The 14,993-nt window shown below is 38.0% G+C and overlaps 1 protein-coding gene across 1 annotated transcript in view; it reads left to right on the top strand.

Annotated features, from left to right (window-relative positions):
* Positions 1 to 14,993, top strand: part of RNF144B (ring finger protein 144B) — an 81,192-nt gene that overhangs the window by 47,938 nt on the left and 18,261 nt on the right. The window contains exon 4 of the mRNA XM_057555613.1: positions 6,639 to 6,699. Coding sequence (XP_057411596.1) covers positions 6,639 to 6,699 — 61 coding nt within the window. The remainder of the gene's footprint in view (positions 1 to 6,638; positions 6,700 to 14,993) is intronic.

The raw sequence follows: 14,993 nt of genomic DNA, 5'->3' as shown, positions 1-14,993 counted from the left end.
CTGTGTGCCACAACTACTGAGCCTGCGCTCTAGAGCCCACGAGCTACAACTACTGAGCCCACGCACCGCAACTACTGAAGCCCGCGCACCCTAGAGCCCGTGCGCTGCGACGAAGAGTAGCTCCCACTCGCTGCAACTAGAGAAAACCCGCACGCAGCAACGAAAACCCAACGCAGCCAAAAATAAATTTTAAAAATACATATTTAAAAAAAAAATTTTAAGTGGAGCACATACCTACCATTACACGGCCTGAGAAGTTGAACTTCTACCCGTTGCCAGCTGGCAGTGGATGGCAGGGAACAGCTTCTCACCCACCAATCCTCCTTCCAAGTCCTGGGGCACTGACACGACCTGCCTTTACTGCTGGTGCCACGGCGCGCACCCAGAGGATGACTGGGTGCAGCTGTTCTTGTCAAGAACGGCTCCAGAATTGCTATAGGAAGGGACTTAGGGTGGGGCACTGTGGAAGGACTGGGATGGGGGGATGGAGGAGTGGAGTGCCAAGAAATTTGAAGTTATATTTGCAAAATAAACACAGTTTTTACTCATATCACGTGTTTGTTTAGGGTGGCTTACGTAAAGCCTGCCGGAATTATAAGAGATCCAGTTGTTCCCCCCAAATCACCCTTTAGCACTGTCTCCACTTGCCATCTTTTCACTTAACTCCTTTTTCTCCCCATTATCTGAGTATGAAGCTGGGGCAGAGGAAAAATGAGGATGCCCAGGCAAGTGGCCATATCGATGTTCCTGTAGTTTAAGGACCTGAATGGGAAGGGACTGAACACGTCTATAAACAACCTTTGGCTGTGATCCCTGTTGGCTGGAGAAGAATAAAACTTTGGGGTGGCACAGGGTAAAGGAATCTGCCATGCTGGAGTTAATAGACGTTTTTGAGATTCCAAGCTGAATTTTGTCTTAGAACATATTTAAAACATATTTAGGGCTTCCCTGGTGGCGCAGTGGTTGAGAGTCTGCCTGCCAATGCAGGGCACACGGGTTCGAACCCTGGTCTGGGAGGATCCCACATGCCGCGGAGCAACTGGGCCCGTGAGCCACAACTACTGAGCCTACGCGTCTGGAGCCTGTGCTCCGCAACAAGAGAGGCCGCGATAGTGAGAGGCCCGCGCACCGCGATGAAGAGTGGCCCCCGCTCGCCGCAACTAGAGAAAGCCCTCGCACAGAAACGAAGACCCAACACAGCCATAAATAAATAAATAAATAAACCCAAAGTTTTTGGGAAAAAAAAAAAAAAACATATTTAAAACGTTGTTTGAGGGCCTGCACGCAGCAGCGAGGACCCAATGCAGCCAAAAATAAATTAATTAATTAATTAAAAAAATAAAGGTATGGCTATATAAATTTTTTTAAAACTGCATATAAGTGGAGAGTAATGTTTCTAAACTTGTCCTTTAAGTGAAGGCAAATATAAGAAGACTCAGCAGCGGTGGGGTGAATGTGTCACGTGGATGTGCACGTGGGCATATCCCTTTTACTCATTGATGGGCTGAGGGAGAGAGGCGGGGGATGATGTGGGAAGATGTACTGAGGCCTCTGCAGAACAGGTGGAAAAAGAAGAGCAAAAGCAGCCCTTTCTGAAAGATTCCTGGCCCTGGAATTCCAGGTCTCCTCCATCTTTTGCTTCCCCAATGAGCCCTACCTTCTGGCTCTCAGACAATGATGCCCTCTTGTTTTTTCAGCTAGAATTTGATAGCTAGTGTGAGCTTGGTTTATTACAGTCAGATGAATGGGTGGATGGGCCAGTTCTTATTTTCTGGGTTGTGATAGGAAACAGTCTTAGTTTCTGTGTTAGTGTGATAGGGCACTTATCCATAAGGCCAGTACTATTTCTCTTACCAGTATTTTTGCAAGTTGCAGCCCTTCAAAAATTGCCAAAACCTTGACGTGCTGTAATGATCAATTTCTGTGGTCAGCTTCATCTCCAGATCTACTGATCTTTTGTATTCTATGTTCAGCCTGTTCCTTTAATTTTTAAGAGCAACCATAGCAGAAGTATGACTTAAAGGATCAAACCTAAGTAAAGTCCAGCCTATTTTTTCCGTCTTCTGTCCTGGCTTTCCAGCCCTTGATGGGTAGTACGTACATGAAAGCCAATCCCTAGCTTTTGTGTTTTAACCATTTTATTTTTCTAACTAAAAGACAGCATATATTGTATTTATCAATATAATGAGAACACACTGTACTCTTAGCATTAATGCTTCTCTGGCAAGCAGGCTTCCCTGTCTGCTCTTTCTTTTCCTTTGGTTTTTGTAGGGTTAGTGTCAATGTAGGTGGTGAAGTCTGCTCAAATATTATGGTCATAGTTAGTAATGGTCCACAAGGGTGTGCCTTTTTGTTTCTTCTCATTTGTGGATTTTAGCTATATCCAATTAACTGTTATATATAATAGTTCCAGCACCCCACATATACATATATTCTGAATTCCCTGCCTATGCTCTGCTATAGGTGGAGGGGGGTGAAAAAGTGAAGACTTTCATCAGAGTAGGAACTGGGTATTGAATAAATACCCCCAGGTTCATTTTTAACAACAACAACAAAAAAGACAGTGATTGCAGGTAATTAGTAGCCTTTTGTTGTTATTATTCTGATATTATTGTTTTTGTTCTATTAAAATGAAACTGAATTTGCCTTCTCTTTGAATGAAAAATTATTTTCTTTTTGGAAAGTTTCAATAGTGATGAGGAGAAAACGTGGTCTTTGGATAGGAGGAGAGGAAAATTTTTGTTTAACAGGTAGATTAGTACAAATTTCAAAGGAGAAATAACGAAAAATCACTTTAAATCAAGTTCAGGATTTTTTAGTAGTTGATTTGAGGGGGGGTGTTCTCTCAATAGTTGAGAAAATACTTAGAAATTTTTGTTCCTGTTGTTTGAATATGAGTCTGGTTAGTAATGGATTAGAACTCACTGAATAAAATAAGTCTTGTTAGTCTATATCGACCTAAATAAATAAATGAATAAACAAATACATGAGGGATAAGGGACAACTCTTACTTATAATAGAATTCTAATTAATAAATGCGGAAATGAATGATGGAAATAGAAAATCATTATTAAGCAAATAACACAGTGATAATTATTATAGGCAAGAATTATTGATAGATACAAAATTTAGTGGGAAAACGTATGATGAAAAACAGTGTATTTGCAGAATCTCAAAATATCTCACTACAAGATACTTGCTGGTTACAAAGGGTAGAGAAATCTGGCAGATATCACCTTAATCAAGTTAAAAAGTTAACATGGACAGTAATGAGACAGGTTGTCCTCATGTATCTCCTGATGACGCAACATCACTTCTGTGATATTCTTGCTAAAAATGCACAACCTCAACCTAATCATGAGAAGGCATCAGACAAACTCACATTGGAGAACATTGTACAAAATAAGTGGCCTGGACTCTTCAAACATGTCAAGGTCATAAAAGCCAAAAACAGACTGAGGAACTTCCATAGACTGGAGAAGGCTAAGGAGACGTGGCAACTAAATGCAAGGTGGTATCCTGAATTGGATCTTGGACTGAAAAAAAAAAAAAAAGACATTAGTGGGACAATTTGTGAAGTTTGAATATGGCCTACAGATTAATTATTTTGTATCAATGTAAATTTTATTATTTTAATAATTAACTATGGTTATGTAAGGTGTTCCCATTAGAAGAAGTTGGGGGAATGGCATTTAGGAACTTTATACAGTTTTTTGCAACTTTTTGTAAGTCTAAAATTATTTCAAAATAAAAAGGTTTAAAAGGAATGTCTTGGTGTGGTTTTGAATGATTTGGAATTTGTTTGTTGGCAGGAAGAGGATAATTGAATACATAAGACACCTCATTATATATAATCTCTTTTATTATTCTCTAGGATTTTCAGTTTTGCAATCAATCTTAGTGTCCTTTTGATTTGTTTCTTTTTTCTAAGCAGTAGCCCCTTAACCTGTGGCCTGATTGAACCTTCAGTAATCATCCTAACACATTTATTTCAATTTTATAATTGTAAAGACCTTGAGCAATAGTGACTTAGCTCTAAATAGCAACTGAACCAGGAGTTTAATACTCTGGATCAGCTTTTTTTTTTTAATTTTTTTAAACTGGGTTCAGCTTTCTCTCATCTAAAGTCAAAGTATGTAAAAATATTTCAGAAAATTACCTCTTATGTATGAAATCTAAAAAATGATAAGATCAAGGATTAGATCTTTTTCTAAACTTATGTGTACATATTCCCTCCTGAGTAACTTAAGTTTCTTGAAGGCAACTTTGGTATCTCCTTCCTCTTTTGTATCCCAAGCTTCCAGCCAATGCTTTGCCCGTAATAGACTCTCAATGAGTATATGGAAAAGAAGTCCAGGAGGTAGGGGCTGGAGAATAGACTGGTGTGTTTTGTGTTAACTTTATTCCAAAAGGATCAAACAGAGTGAGAAGTGATGGAACTAACTTTTTGTGATCACACATTTCAATAGAAAAATTGCTATACCATATTAAGACCTAATTCCATACAAACCTTTGAGCTATAAAATAATAAATAGGAGATACAAGGTAGAGTAAGAGACAAAAAAGTTAGAGACCTCTGACTTCCCTGTTGGCAGTAATGTGTCCTCAGATGAAATTTATCTTTCTAATTTAAAATTAACTTTCATCACTATCATTGTTGACTTTTTACTGTATTCATTTCTGTCATTTTTCTCATTAGAATTTCATCTGTGTCTAAAATATCTCCTGTTTGCTTTGTCTTCCATCAGCTCTGTTGGACTTAGCTGTTATATAAATTGCTTGTCATTGAAAAAAATCATAGTTTTTAGGGATTGCCTTTCAGGGGTTTGAAGAGGTCTTCATCAGTCCAGAAACTATTTTAGGTGGTGGCAGTTAGAGTACAAGACTGTCCCATAGAATCAAAGACCTCAAGTAGCTTCTTTTGGGGGGGTGGCGTGTTGTTAAAAATAGATTTCTAGAATATCACTGAGGTCTCTCGGGCCCAGGTGACATCATTCCCCAAGTACTTTTGGCCCAAAAGTTAATGTAATATTAGATTATTTGTCCTCCACCTGCAGTGAATCAGTGACTAAGTCAAGAATTATACTCTGATTCTTAATGCCTCCGATCTCTTCATGAGCCTGTACCTTCTGTCTCCAACTCTGCATTTTATTGAGATAACTTTGTCTTTCAGGAAAGATGTCCAGATAGTATTATAACAGATGAAACAAAACTGGCTTTCAGTATGAGAAAAGCCTAACCATACTTTTAAAAAAATTATGGTAAAATGCGCATCATGTAAAATTAACCATCATTTTTTTTTCCAGTGATTGCTAAGGAGCTTTTATTTAAGGTGCCAGATGAAAATGCAACATTTTCCCCCCAACTGGAAAAAATGTTATAATTAAATTTACGTTTTAGGAGATTTTACTTGGCACACAGAAGACTGAACTTGCCTGTTTTGTGGTTCTTCATGCATTTTAGCTAACTTAGTTTAATTCATTTGCAAAATAAACAAGTTGAATTTTTTTGTGAGGAGGAGAATTAGGTTTTCATTCCCTTTTAAAATATATTTGTTAAATACCATTTTAGATGCCTCATTTTTAAGGGTTTTCTCAAAGCAGACTTCCTTCCATTAGTTGCAAGAACTTTCATCTAGATATATTTTATGCCAAAAATATGTCATGTTTTACAGCTGGAATTGCCAAGGCTAAGACTGTGTCCTTTATCAGCTTGCTGAATGTCTGAAAACCTAATCTAAGGTCCTTTGATTTTCTCAGTTATAGGTCTTTTAAGCAATGTCAATATATTTATATGTTGACGTCAGTGGAATATTATTTTTAGAATGCCAGTTTAAGAGCAGTTAGCTTTTCCTGCATCTGCCTTTGAAATGCAATTTAAAAATTATTAATTTGAAATGTCATTTAGTTAGATGTGAATCAGTGTTTTTTCCTAGTGGCATCTGAAATGGAAGTGGGAGTCTAGCCACAAGAACTATGTCAGGCATTTCTTTTCTACCAGGGCATGGATGGCAATGAATGATCACCAAAGGCCCCGTGAGGTGATTTTGGTCAGAAGAAATGATTTTTCTGTTGCTTAGAAAGTACTCTTTCCCAGGTGATTAATGAAGTTCTCATTATTCCTGAGATAGTATCTACCTGATCTTAGTCTTAGCTTTTCTTAACTTAGTCTTAGTTCTTAGATTAGAACTATAATCTTTTTTTGTTGTTAGTCACCCCAGCCACTCCCTACACTTGAATCTTCAGGCTTTGTTTAAAGAATGATGCCCAGTAGAACTATAATCTTTTAAAAATGTCTTAGAAGAGGAGCATCATTTGTATATGTGCACAGATAATTTGGGAAATCCAAAAATTTGGTTGTCTGGTCTTGTTAGATGCTGATAAAAGAACAGGAGGTGGTCACTGAGTTCTGTAACTGATGCCTTGAGCAGCGAATCCTAGCCATGGCAGAGGACTGGGGATGATTTGGGAATTGCTGCTTCTGTTACTGCATGAACAGTATAAGGAAAAAGAAGTTTGTGGGCAGCTGGTATAGAGAGGATACAGTAAGCCAAACAAGAAAAAGGGATCATAAAAAGACTGGTAACTCAGGGCTCTGTGATGACTGAAATCTCATCTTTTAAATGTCTCTGGTTTCAGATTGCCTGTTTGGTATCTGTGGATCAGTTTCAGCTTTATCAGCGGTTAAAATCTGAACGAGGTATGTACACACTCTTCTTTTTATCCTGATGGTGAATGTGATTTTACATGTGTCCTCTTTACACTAACCTGTGTGGAAGATTAAGGCAGCTGTGAGCTGTCAGAAAAGCCACCAGGGTACTCAGAAAAAGACAAACGGTAATTGCAACATAAAATTTCAACTTTCTCAGCCACAGCCAGGAAAAAAAAAAAAAAGCAGACTGGCAGGAAACAGAACTTTCCTTATGTTGGTTGTTTTGTATTTTTAATTGGGCTCACGTGAGAGAAGTTCTGCAAAAGTTGGGTAGTTTCACAATAACAGTACGACAAAGAAAGTGACCCTCAAGATGGGTTTTACCACCAATTTCCCTGCTCTTGAAGATCACTTCAAAACATTCATCCACCCAAACATTTTCACTGCTTACTGTAGTAGTCACCGTTTGTTCTTGTTCAATCATAGTGACGGCTGAGTAATCATTCTAATGCTATTTCCAATGTATTGGACTAATTTTCTTTCTGACTTTAGACTCGGGGTAATTTATATAGCTTTTCTATTTGTACTGCCTTTTTATCTGTAGGAATTATTTTTTGGTGTACTTTTCCATATCTGAGAAGTAGAAGAAAATTGTTTCCCCTGGAACTCATAGGCCTCGTTGAGTATATACAATAAACTCTAATCTAGCATGAATGTACAGTTTCCTGATTGCTAGCTTTTTAATCTGGATTAATAAAGTCTAGAGGTAAGAGGGTAGGGGAAGAAATGAACTTTTTTTTTTAATGTGCCAGTAAATTTGGTAAACAATTTATCTTATTTAGTTTTTGCAATTACCCTGACAGATCATTCTTACATGAAAAAAGAAAGAAGAGCATGTGGTGCATAAAGGGGGTAAGAATAGGAATATTTGCAGGAGAATCACAGGATGGCATTCACTACCTTTGACCAAAGTTTGGTTCAGTCTCATAGGCTTATTTTTTTTCAGCAAGCCAAAAGCAGATTCATCTCTCATGGGTATATCATTTAACTAAATTTATAAGACTGATATATGGAATTTATTTAAAAATTCTTGGACTACATTACTTGAATTACATTTTTGCCCTATAGGAAGATGCAAAAAGGATGTTGTCGAACATAGAATCAGAACCAGAAGAGTCAAAGGAATTTTAGGTTTAATGGATGAAGACATAGCCTGATACACCATCTACACTGTCCTGTATAGATTCTGAGCTAACTAGAGGAATTAATGATGGGGTAGTTTATACTGTGTATCCATCCACATCGGCTGATTAGGTTGAGCATCATAACATCAGATGCTGATGAAGGATATCAAACATCTGCCCTGCCATTTTCCCACTTTATCATCCCTATATCCTCCATTATAAAAATAAATTACTGCTGGAACATAGGCATTAACCCCGTGGATGGGTGTGGCTGGTAGCAGTGCCATGTTTTGAGGGATCTTACCTGGAGAAAGTCAAAGGAGTTAGGCTGGATTTTCAGACTTCTTAAATAGTGAGACCTGTCAATCTCACCAGTCCCACTCAGTAACCAGGGCTCAGCCCATTTATAGGGTTCCCTTGCCCCAGATGCATCTCTCCTCCAGACCATCGACCTCCTCCCCACCCACCCATTGCCCCATCTTGTCAGTAGCAGGCCTTATTCCTCATTGTTTACAAACGTTTTGTTAAATAAGATATCTTTTGCAATTAATTAGATAGATTCTAATAGTACCAGGAATTAAAACTTTCTGTGAGTTGGTTCTCACTGATGAATATAAATTTTTAGTATATTCTAAAATTAGTGGCTAAGAGCCTGTGTGGGAATGCAGGCTCCACCCCTTACTAGCTGTGTGACCTTAATTTCTGTACCTCAATTTTTCACCTGTAAAATGTGGATATTAATAGTCCCTATACCACGGGGTTCAGATGAGGATTAAATGAATTAATACATGTAAAACACTTCCTTGAGTACTTCCTGTGTCTCAGTGTTCAAAATATTAAGTTGTTGGTAATAAAAATGCTAATAAAGTATATTCAATGTTCTGCTTCTATTCCCTTTTTTGTAAGATGAGATAATCATAACATTCTCTAGGAGATATCCTCATATTGAAATAGATGTTATGATTGTCTTATTGTCAATGGAATTAGAACACTTGAAATTAATTGGCCACATCCATTTTTTTTGGTATTGTACATTCTGTGAGTTTGGAAAAATTTATGATGATATGTATCTACCAATACAGTATCATACAGAGTAGTTTCACTGCCCTGAAAATCCTCTGTGCTCTGCCTGTTTGTCCCTTCCTCCCCTTTAACCCCTGGCAACCACTGATCTTTTTACTGTCTTCATAATTTTGCCCTTTCCAGAATGTTATATAATTGCAATCAAACAGTATGTAGCCTTCTCAGATTGGCTTCTTTGGCTTAGTAATATGCAGGTTAAGTGCCATATCCATCTTTACAATAGGAATAGCCTTGTCATATGCAAGATGCACATGGAAGATTATTGGCCAGGACTCTTACTCTCCCCCGGATAGTGCTTGGATAGATGCTACCACACTTTGCCTTGTGACTTGGACTTTTCGAGGTTCTTGTTTTCAACCCTACTTCTGACTGGCTTATTTCTTCATTAGATGTGATAATATATTCAGTCTGGTTACAAGTTAAGCAGGTTTTGGAGTCAGTCTTTTTTATAGGTGGTCTTCCATATCTCTGATGCATTATAGATCAAATAGTTTTACTCATACATGGAATTTATTTTTTCCTCGCAAGTTCTAGGCAGATGCCCCATACAGATCCCATGAATTGACAACTGATTTTATTATTCATATTTTAGAGATGAAGAAACTGAAAATTGGAGAGATTGAGACTTGCCTAGGGCCACATAGGTGTGTCCAAGCTTCCTCATCTATAAAATTTTTTGAATTCTATAATTTTTTATTTTTTATTGTAAAATAAATACAACATAAAATTTACCACTTCACCATCTTAGGTGTACAATTCAATGGCATTAAGAACATTCACAATGTTGTGCAGCCATCACCACCATCCACTTGCTAAACTTTTATCACCCCAAGCAGAAACCCTGTAACAATTAAACAATAATTTTCCATTCCCCTCTTCTCCCAGTCCCTGATAACCTCTAATCTACTTTCTGTTCTGTGAATTTGCACAGTCTAGACATTTCATATAAGTGGAATCATACAGTATTTTCCTTTTGTGTCTGGCTTATTTCACTTAGTATAATGTTTTGAAGGTTCATCCACGTTGTAGCATGTATCAGAACTTCTTTTTATGGCTAAATAATATTCCATTGTGTACATATACCACATTTTGTTTATCCATTCATCTGTTGATGGACACTTGGCTTGTTTCCACCTTTTGGCTATTGCGAATAATGTTACAATGAACATCGGGGTACAATCCCTGCTTTCAATTCTTTTGGGTATGTAGCTAGCAGTGGAATTACTGGGTCATACGGCAATTCTATGTTTAGTTTTTGAGGAACTGCCAAACTGTAAAACTCTGTAATTTAATTAGACATTTATACTATTGTAAAGGATGGAAGTATTTTTTAATTTATTTTTTATTTAAAAAAATTTTTTTGGCTGCATTGGGTCTTTGTTGCTGCACGTGGGCTTTCTCTAGTTGCGGCGATTGGCGGCTACTCTTTGTTGTGGTGTGCAGGCTTCTCATTGTGGTGGCTTCTCTTGTTGCAGAGCACGGGCTCTAGGCGCGCAGGCTTCAGTAGTTGCAGCACGCGGGCTCTAGGCACGGCACGTGGGCCCTAGAGCGCATAGGCATCAGTAGTTGCGGCGCGTGGGCTCAGTTGCTGTGGCTCACGGGCTCTAGAGTGCAGGCTCAGTAGTTGTGGCACATGGGCTTAGTTGCCCTGTGGCATGTGGGATCTTCCTGGACCAGGGCTCGAACCCGTGTCCCCTGCATTGGCAGGCGGATTCTTAACCACTGCACCACCAGGGTAGTCCCGTATGGGAATATTTTAAATTTGGAAGTTTGTTAAATCTGATGACGATTTGGTTCAACTTCCTCATTTTATAAAAAAGGAAACTGAGACCCAGAGACGTTTTGATCTTAGGTGATTTTGGAAGGCAATTTGTACTCATGTAATTCTTCCTCAGCATCCATTATAAATAATTATTATTAGAAAATAGACATTCCAAGTAAGAATAAGTTTAATAACATTCCAAGTAAGAATAATTCTTAATTCCAAGTAAGAATTAAGTAAATGCAGTTTACTTGATAGGGATAATCTTTATCTAAATTGTATACTCCGTTTTACATAATAGACTTCATATTCACCTCTAACTCAACACTTACCAGCTAGGTGACTTTGAGGTCTATGTCATGAAAATATTTTATGTGGAACTCTTTAAGAGGGGATCTTGAGATGTATTAAATACTAATATTATGAATGGGTTAAATGACTAACTGGTGGAAACTAAAACTCATTGGCTGGACTCAGATAGAATTGGAGAGATTGTTTTTACTCTGAAAAAAATGTAGAATCAGATTAGTGGCAGCTCTATATCTTAGTAAGAAACATTATCATTAGTTTTGTCCAATTCTTATTGCCTACCAAGTTCTTTTTTAGTTTTTAGTTTGTCATCCAGTGTTTTAGTTTTCTTCTACATTATGTTACATATATGATTAGCTTGTCTTCTGTGTCTTTGTTTTCATCTGCATCTTTGTGGGGAAAATCTTTTGAACAGAAATGGCCCCAAATCACCATTCTGTTTACACAAAGCAGAGAAGTGTCACTTGGCATTGATTGGTTATTCTGTGAATCCACTTTTCATCCATCTGCGATTTTTCCATTGGCTACTGCTGTGTTTGTGGGTTTTCTGTGTCTGTCTTCCAATATTAACAAAGAAAAGGGAATACTGAGTTTGGCATGTGTTAGTGATTATTGCTTTACTTTCTTCTGGTTCTCAAAGCACATGTCTGATTATTAAGGCTAGAATTTTGTTTGTCTCTTGTTTCCAGAACCTACTTTTTCAAAGTAGTTTTTTGGAAAGCTGGGTTAAGATTATGCATCTCTAGTCCTTAAGAGTTTTTTCTAATTTTCGTGATCCTTTTTACTTACTGTAACTGCAAGTTGCTTCAGTTCCTTGGTAGGTGAATGTGTCTGTTCTCGGATATTTGTATAATTACCAAGTGGTTAGAGACTCTTACAAATGGTTTAAGTGCCATTATTGTTCTTCTTCATAAAAAAAGTGAATACAATAGGAATTTATTTTCCTGTTATCATCCGTTAATCCTACTGTATTCACTCATGTATTCAATATGTACTTATTTATGTACTGAGTATCTGTGTGTGCCAGGTGCAATTCCAGATGTGGCTTCAAGCTATGGTTCCATTTTTCTTTGAAAGCTCTTTTGTTCTCAGCATTTTTCACAAAAGCCTCCTTTCTTTTTTTTTTTTTAATTAATTAATTAATTTATTTTTGGCTGTGTTGGGTCTTCGCTGCTGTGCACGGGCAAGGGGGGCTACTCTTCACTGTGGTGCATGGGCTTCTCACTGCAGTGGCTTCTCTTGTTGTGGAGCACGAGCTCTAGGTGCGCGGGCCCAGTAGTTGTGGCGCACGGGCTTAGTTGTTCCGTGGCATGTGGGATCTTCCTGGACCAGGGATCGAACCCATGTCCCCTGCATTGGCAGGCAGATTCTTAACCACTGCGCCACCAGGGAAGTCCCTACAAAAGCCTCCTTTCATTTTGAGCCTTAACATTTATGAGATGGCTCTTCAAATTTCATCTTGCTCTTGCATTTGCCCTTGGTGAAATGCTCCCACTCCATCATTTCTATCTAATTATTAAGGTCTTATCTCACCAGAGCTCCCTGTGTAGCTATTTGGTTTCTTTTAGTGTTTTTACTTTTTAAGACTGGGTGATACTAAATGACTTTATCATCAGTTCAGTTTTATTTTTTAACACCTTCCATCTCTCATTAGTCACCTTCCTTTTCATAGTTTCTGATCACAAGCTCATTCTTATCATCTGTGTGTGTGTGTTTTCTTTTTAAGCCTGATTTTCTGGTGTTTTGTGGTAAATGTATGACTAAGTCTAGGGTTTCCTTCCCAAGCTATTCTGTGCTTTCAGATGGTAACACTTTCTCCTTGGCTTCACGCTTCTTCAACTTTACCATCCCGTTCTTTTTTGTTGATCAGTTTTAAACCTAACACAGCACCCTCTAGATGTTACAGCTCTCCTCTGAAAAACTGAAGTGTCTGCAAGAAAAGACATTTATTAGCAGGTTGGGTGAGATTTCTAAAGGGACCTGAATAAGAGGCACAGTGTTCATAAGTGTTTTCCTCTTCCTCTCTGCAAGTCCATTTCCTCATCTATAAAATGGGGATAGTAATGGAATCATGGTCCCAGAGCTGCTGTAGAGAATAAATGAGTTAATATTGTGTATGTCACAGTGTGCATTCAATAAATTATTACTGCCATTATTGTTATTCTTCTTGTTGTTATTCATCACTACCACCCCCAAATCTTGTCCCCAGTTTTCTAAACTAAACTAAGAAAGAATCTTCCAGAATCCAGATCATGTCTTGGAGTGAGTGCACAACAATATCACTCTGTTTTCTTTTCATCTTAATTCAAATCTTTTTCAGTGTGTTTCCTTCCTTATTGTCCTAGATTCTAGAGAGTTGTATAGAAACTTGATAATCAAGGCAAATTCCTTACCCCACCTATCATATCAGTTTCCTTCATACAGTATATTCTTACTCAAAGCATCAATCCACCTTCTCTGAACACCTCCAAGGAGATTGTGACTTGCTGAGATGGAGCATTCAAAGTTGCTGCTTCAAAGGGAAAAGATTCCCATGGTGATGGGGGGATTAAAATCTATTTAATAACATGATTATGTTTTTACATAAATAATGGTATTCTAGGAGTAAGAAGGCCTGATCCCGTCACGTACTCACTAACCATGTGTCATGCAGACTCCTAACTTCTGTTGGTCTCAGTATAACAGTGTTAGACGAGATAACCTCAAAAGTTGTTTCCGGGCTTCCCTGGTGGCGCAGTGGTTGAGAATCTGCCTGCCAATGCAGGGGACACGGGTTCGAGCCCTGGTCTGGGAAGATCCCACATGCCGCAGAGCAACTAGGCCCGTGAGCCACAACTACTGAGCCTGCGCGTCTGGAGCCTGTGCTCCACAACAAGAGAGGCCGCAATAGTGAGAGGCCCGCGCACCGCGATGAAGAGTGGCCCCCGCTTGCCGCAACTAGAGAAAGCCCTCGCACAGAAACGAAGACCCAACACAGCCATAAATACATAAGTAAATAAATAAATAAAATTTAAAAAAAAAAGTTGTTTCCAAGTTTGAAATGCTGTGGTTCTCATCAACTATCTTGAGAGCAACCCCTCTGCTGATGGCCACCTCTGTTTGGGTATATTTACTGTAGCAGATGTTAATTCCAATCAGTTTAGTTTAATTGCATTTTAACTATCTGCAGAAGACCTTTGTTCTTTGAGATAGTAGAAAGCAAATTAATTTTGGCATAATTAAAAATGCAGTGGGTCGTAAAAGTTAAAACAGTTTGATTTAACTCAGCTGATAATTAAATTAGCTTGAGTGCATGGCATTTCCCACAATAATAAACATGCCTTCAATGTCTTTTTTGGTATAGCCTCACAATGGTAGAAGATGGCAGAAAAACAACTTGTGTTAGCTGAGAAAATATCTAGCCGAATAAAAAGTAAGCTTCACATATCTAGTTCCAGGTGGGAAAACCAAGGGTCTGGAGTTTAGTTTTTGAAAGCTGAAAACAGTTATTGGGGTCAGATGTGGTCTGTAGGTTTCATGACAATTTTATTTTCTTGGAATGTGTCTATGTCGTAATAATTGTCAGAGTATAGAAGTAGAAAATAGTTTTAAATAGCATTTCCTGCCTTATGTAATTTACATGAAGAAGCAGAATCTGAAGATCAAATAGTCATGGGGCTTTACTTCAGTAATCAATTCTAATTTTCATAAGTAGATTCCAGTTCAAGTCTGTGACTTCATCTATCTCTGATGTAAGTATGTTACAATTAATCACTTCTCAATCATGTCCATATTAAAGTGTTGAGGGTACTGTTCTCTTTTTCTAGGTTTCTGAGCTTTGCCCCATCTCAAAGCTGCAGAAAGCTTTCATCACTGCTTATACAGAAGAAATTATTTGAATATGCATCAGTTCATTTTTTTTTTTTCATCTTTGGAATAGAAATTGGAAGGAGGAAGAAACTGAACCTTAAATGTTTTGGATAATGTGCGTTTTGTTTATCTACATAATAACTGTGTTTCCTGAG

The sequence above is a fragment of the Balaenoptera acutorostrata genome, chromosome 10 (genome assembly GCF_949987535.1).
Source record: "Balaenoptera acutorostrata chromosome 10, mBalAcu1.1, whole genome shotgun sequence".
Lineage (NCBI taxonomy): Eukaryota > Metazoa > Chordata > Mammalia > Artiodactyla > Balaenopteridae > Balaenoptera > Balaenoptera acutorostrata.
This window is presented reverse-complemented; position numbering and strand designations above follow the sequence as displayed.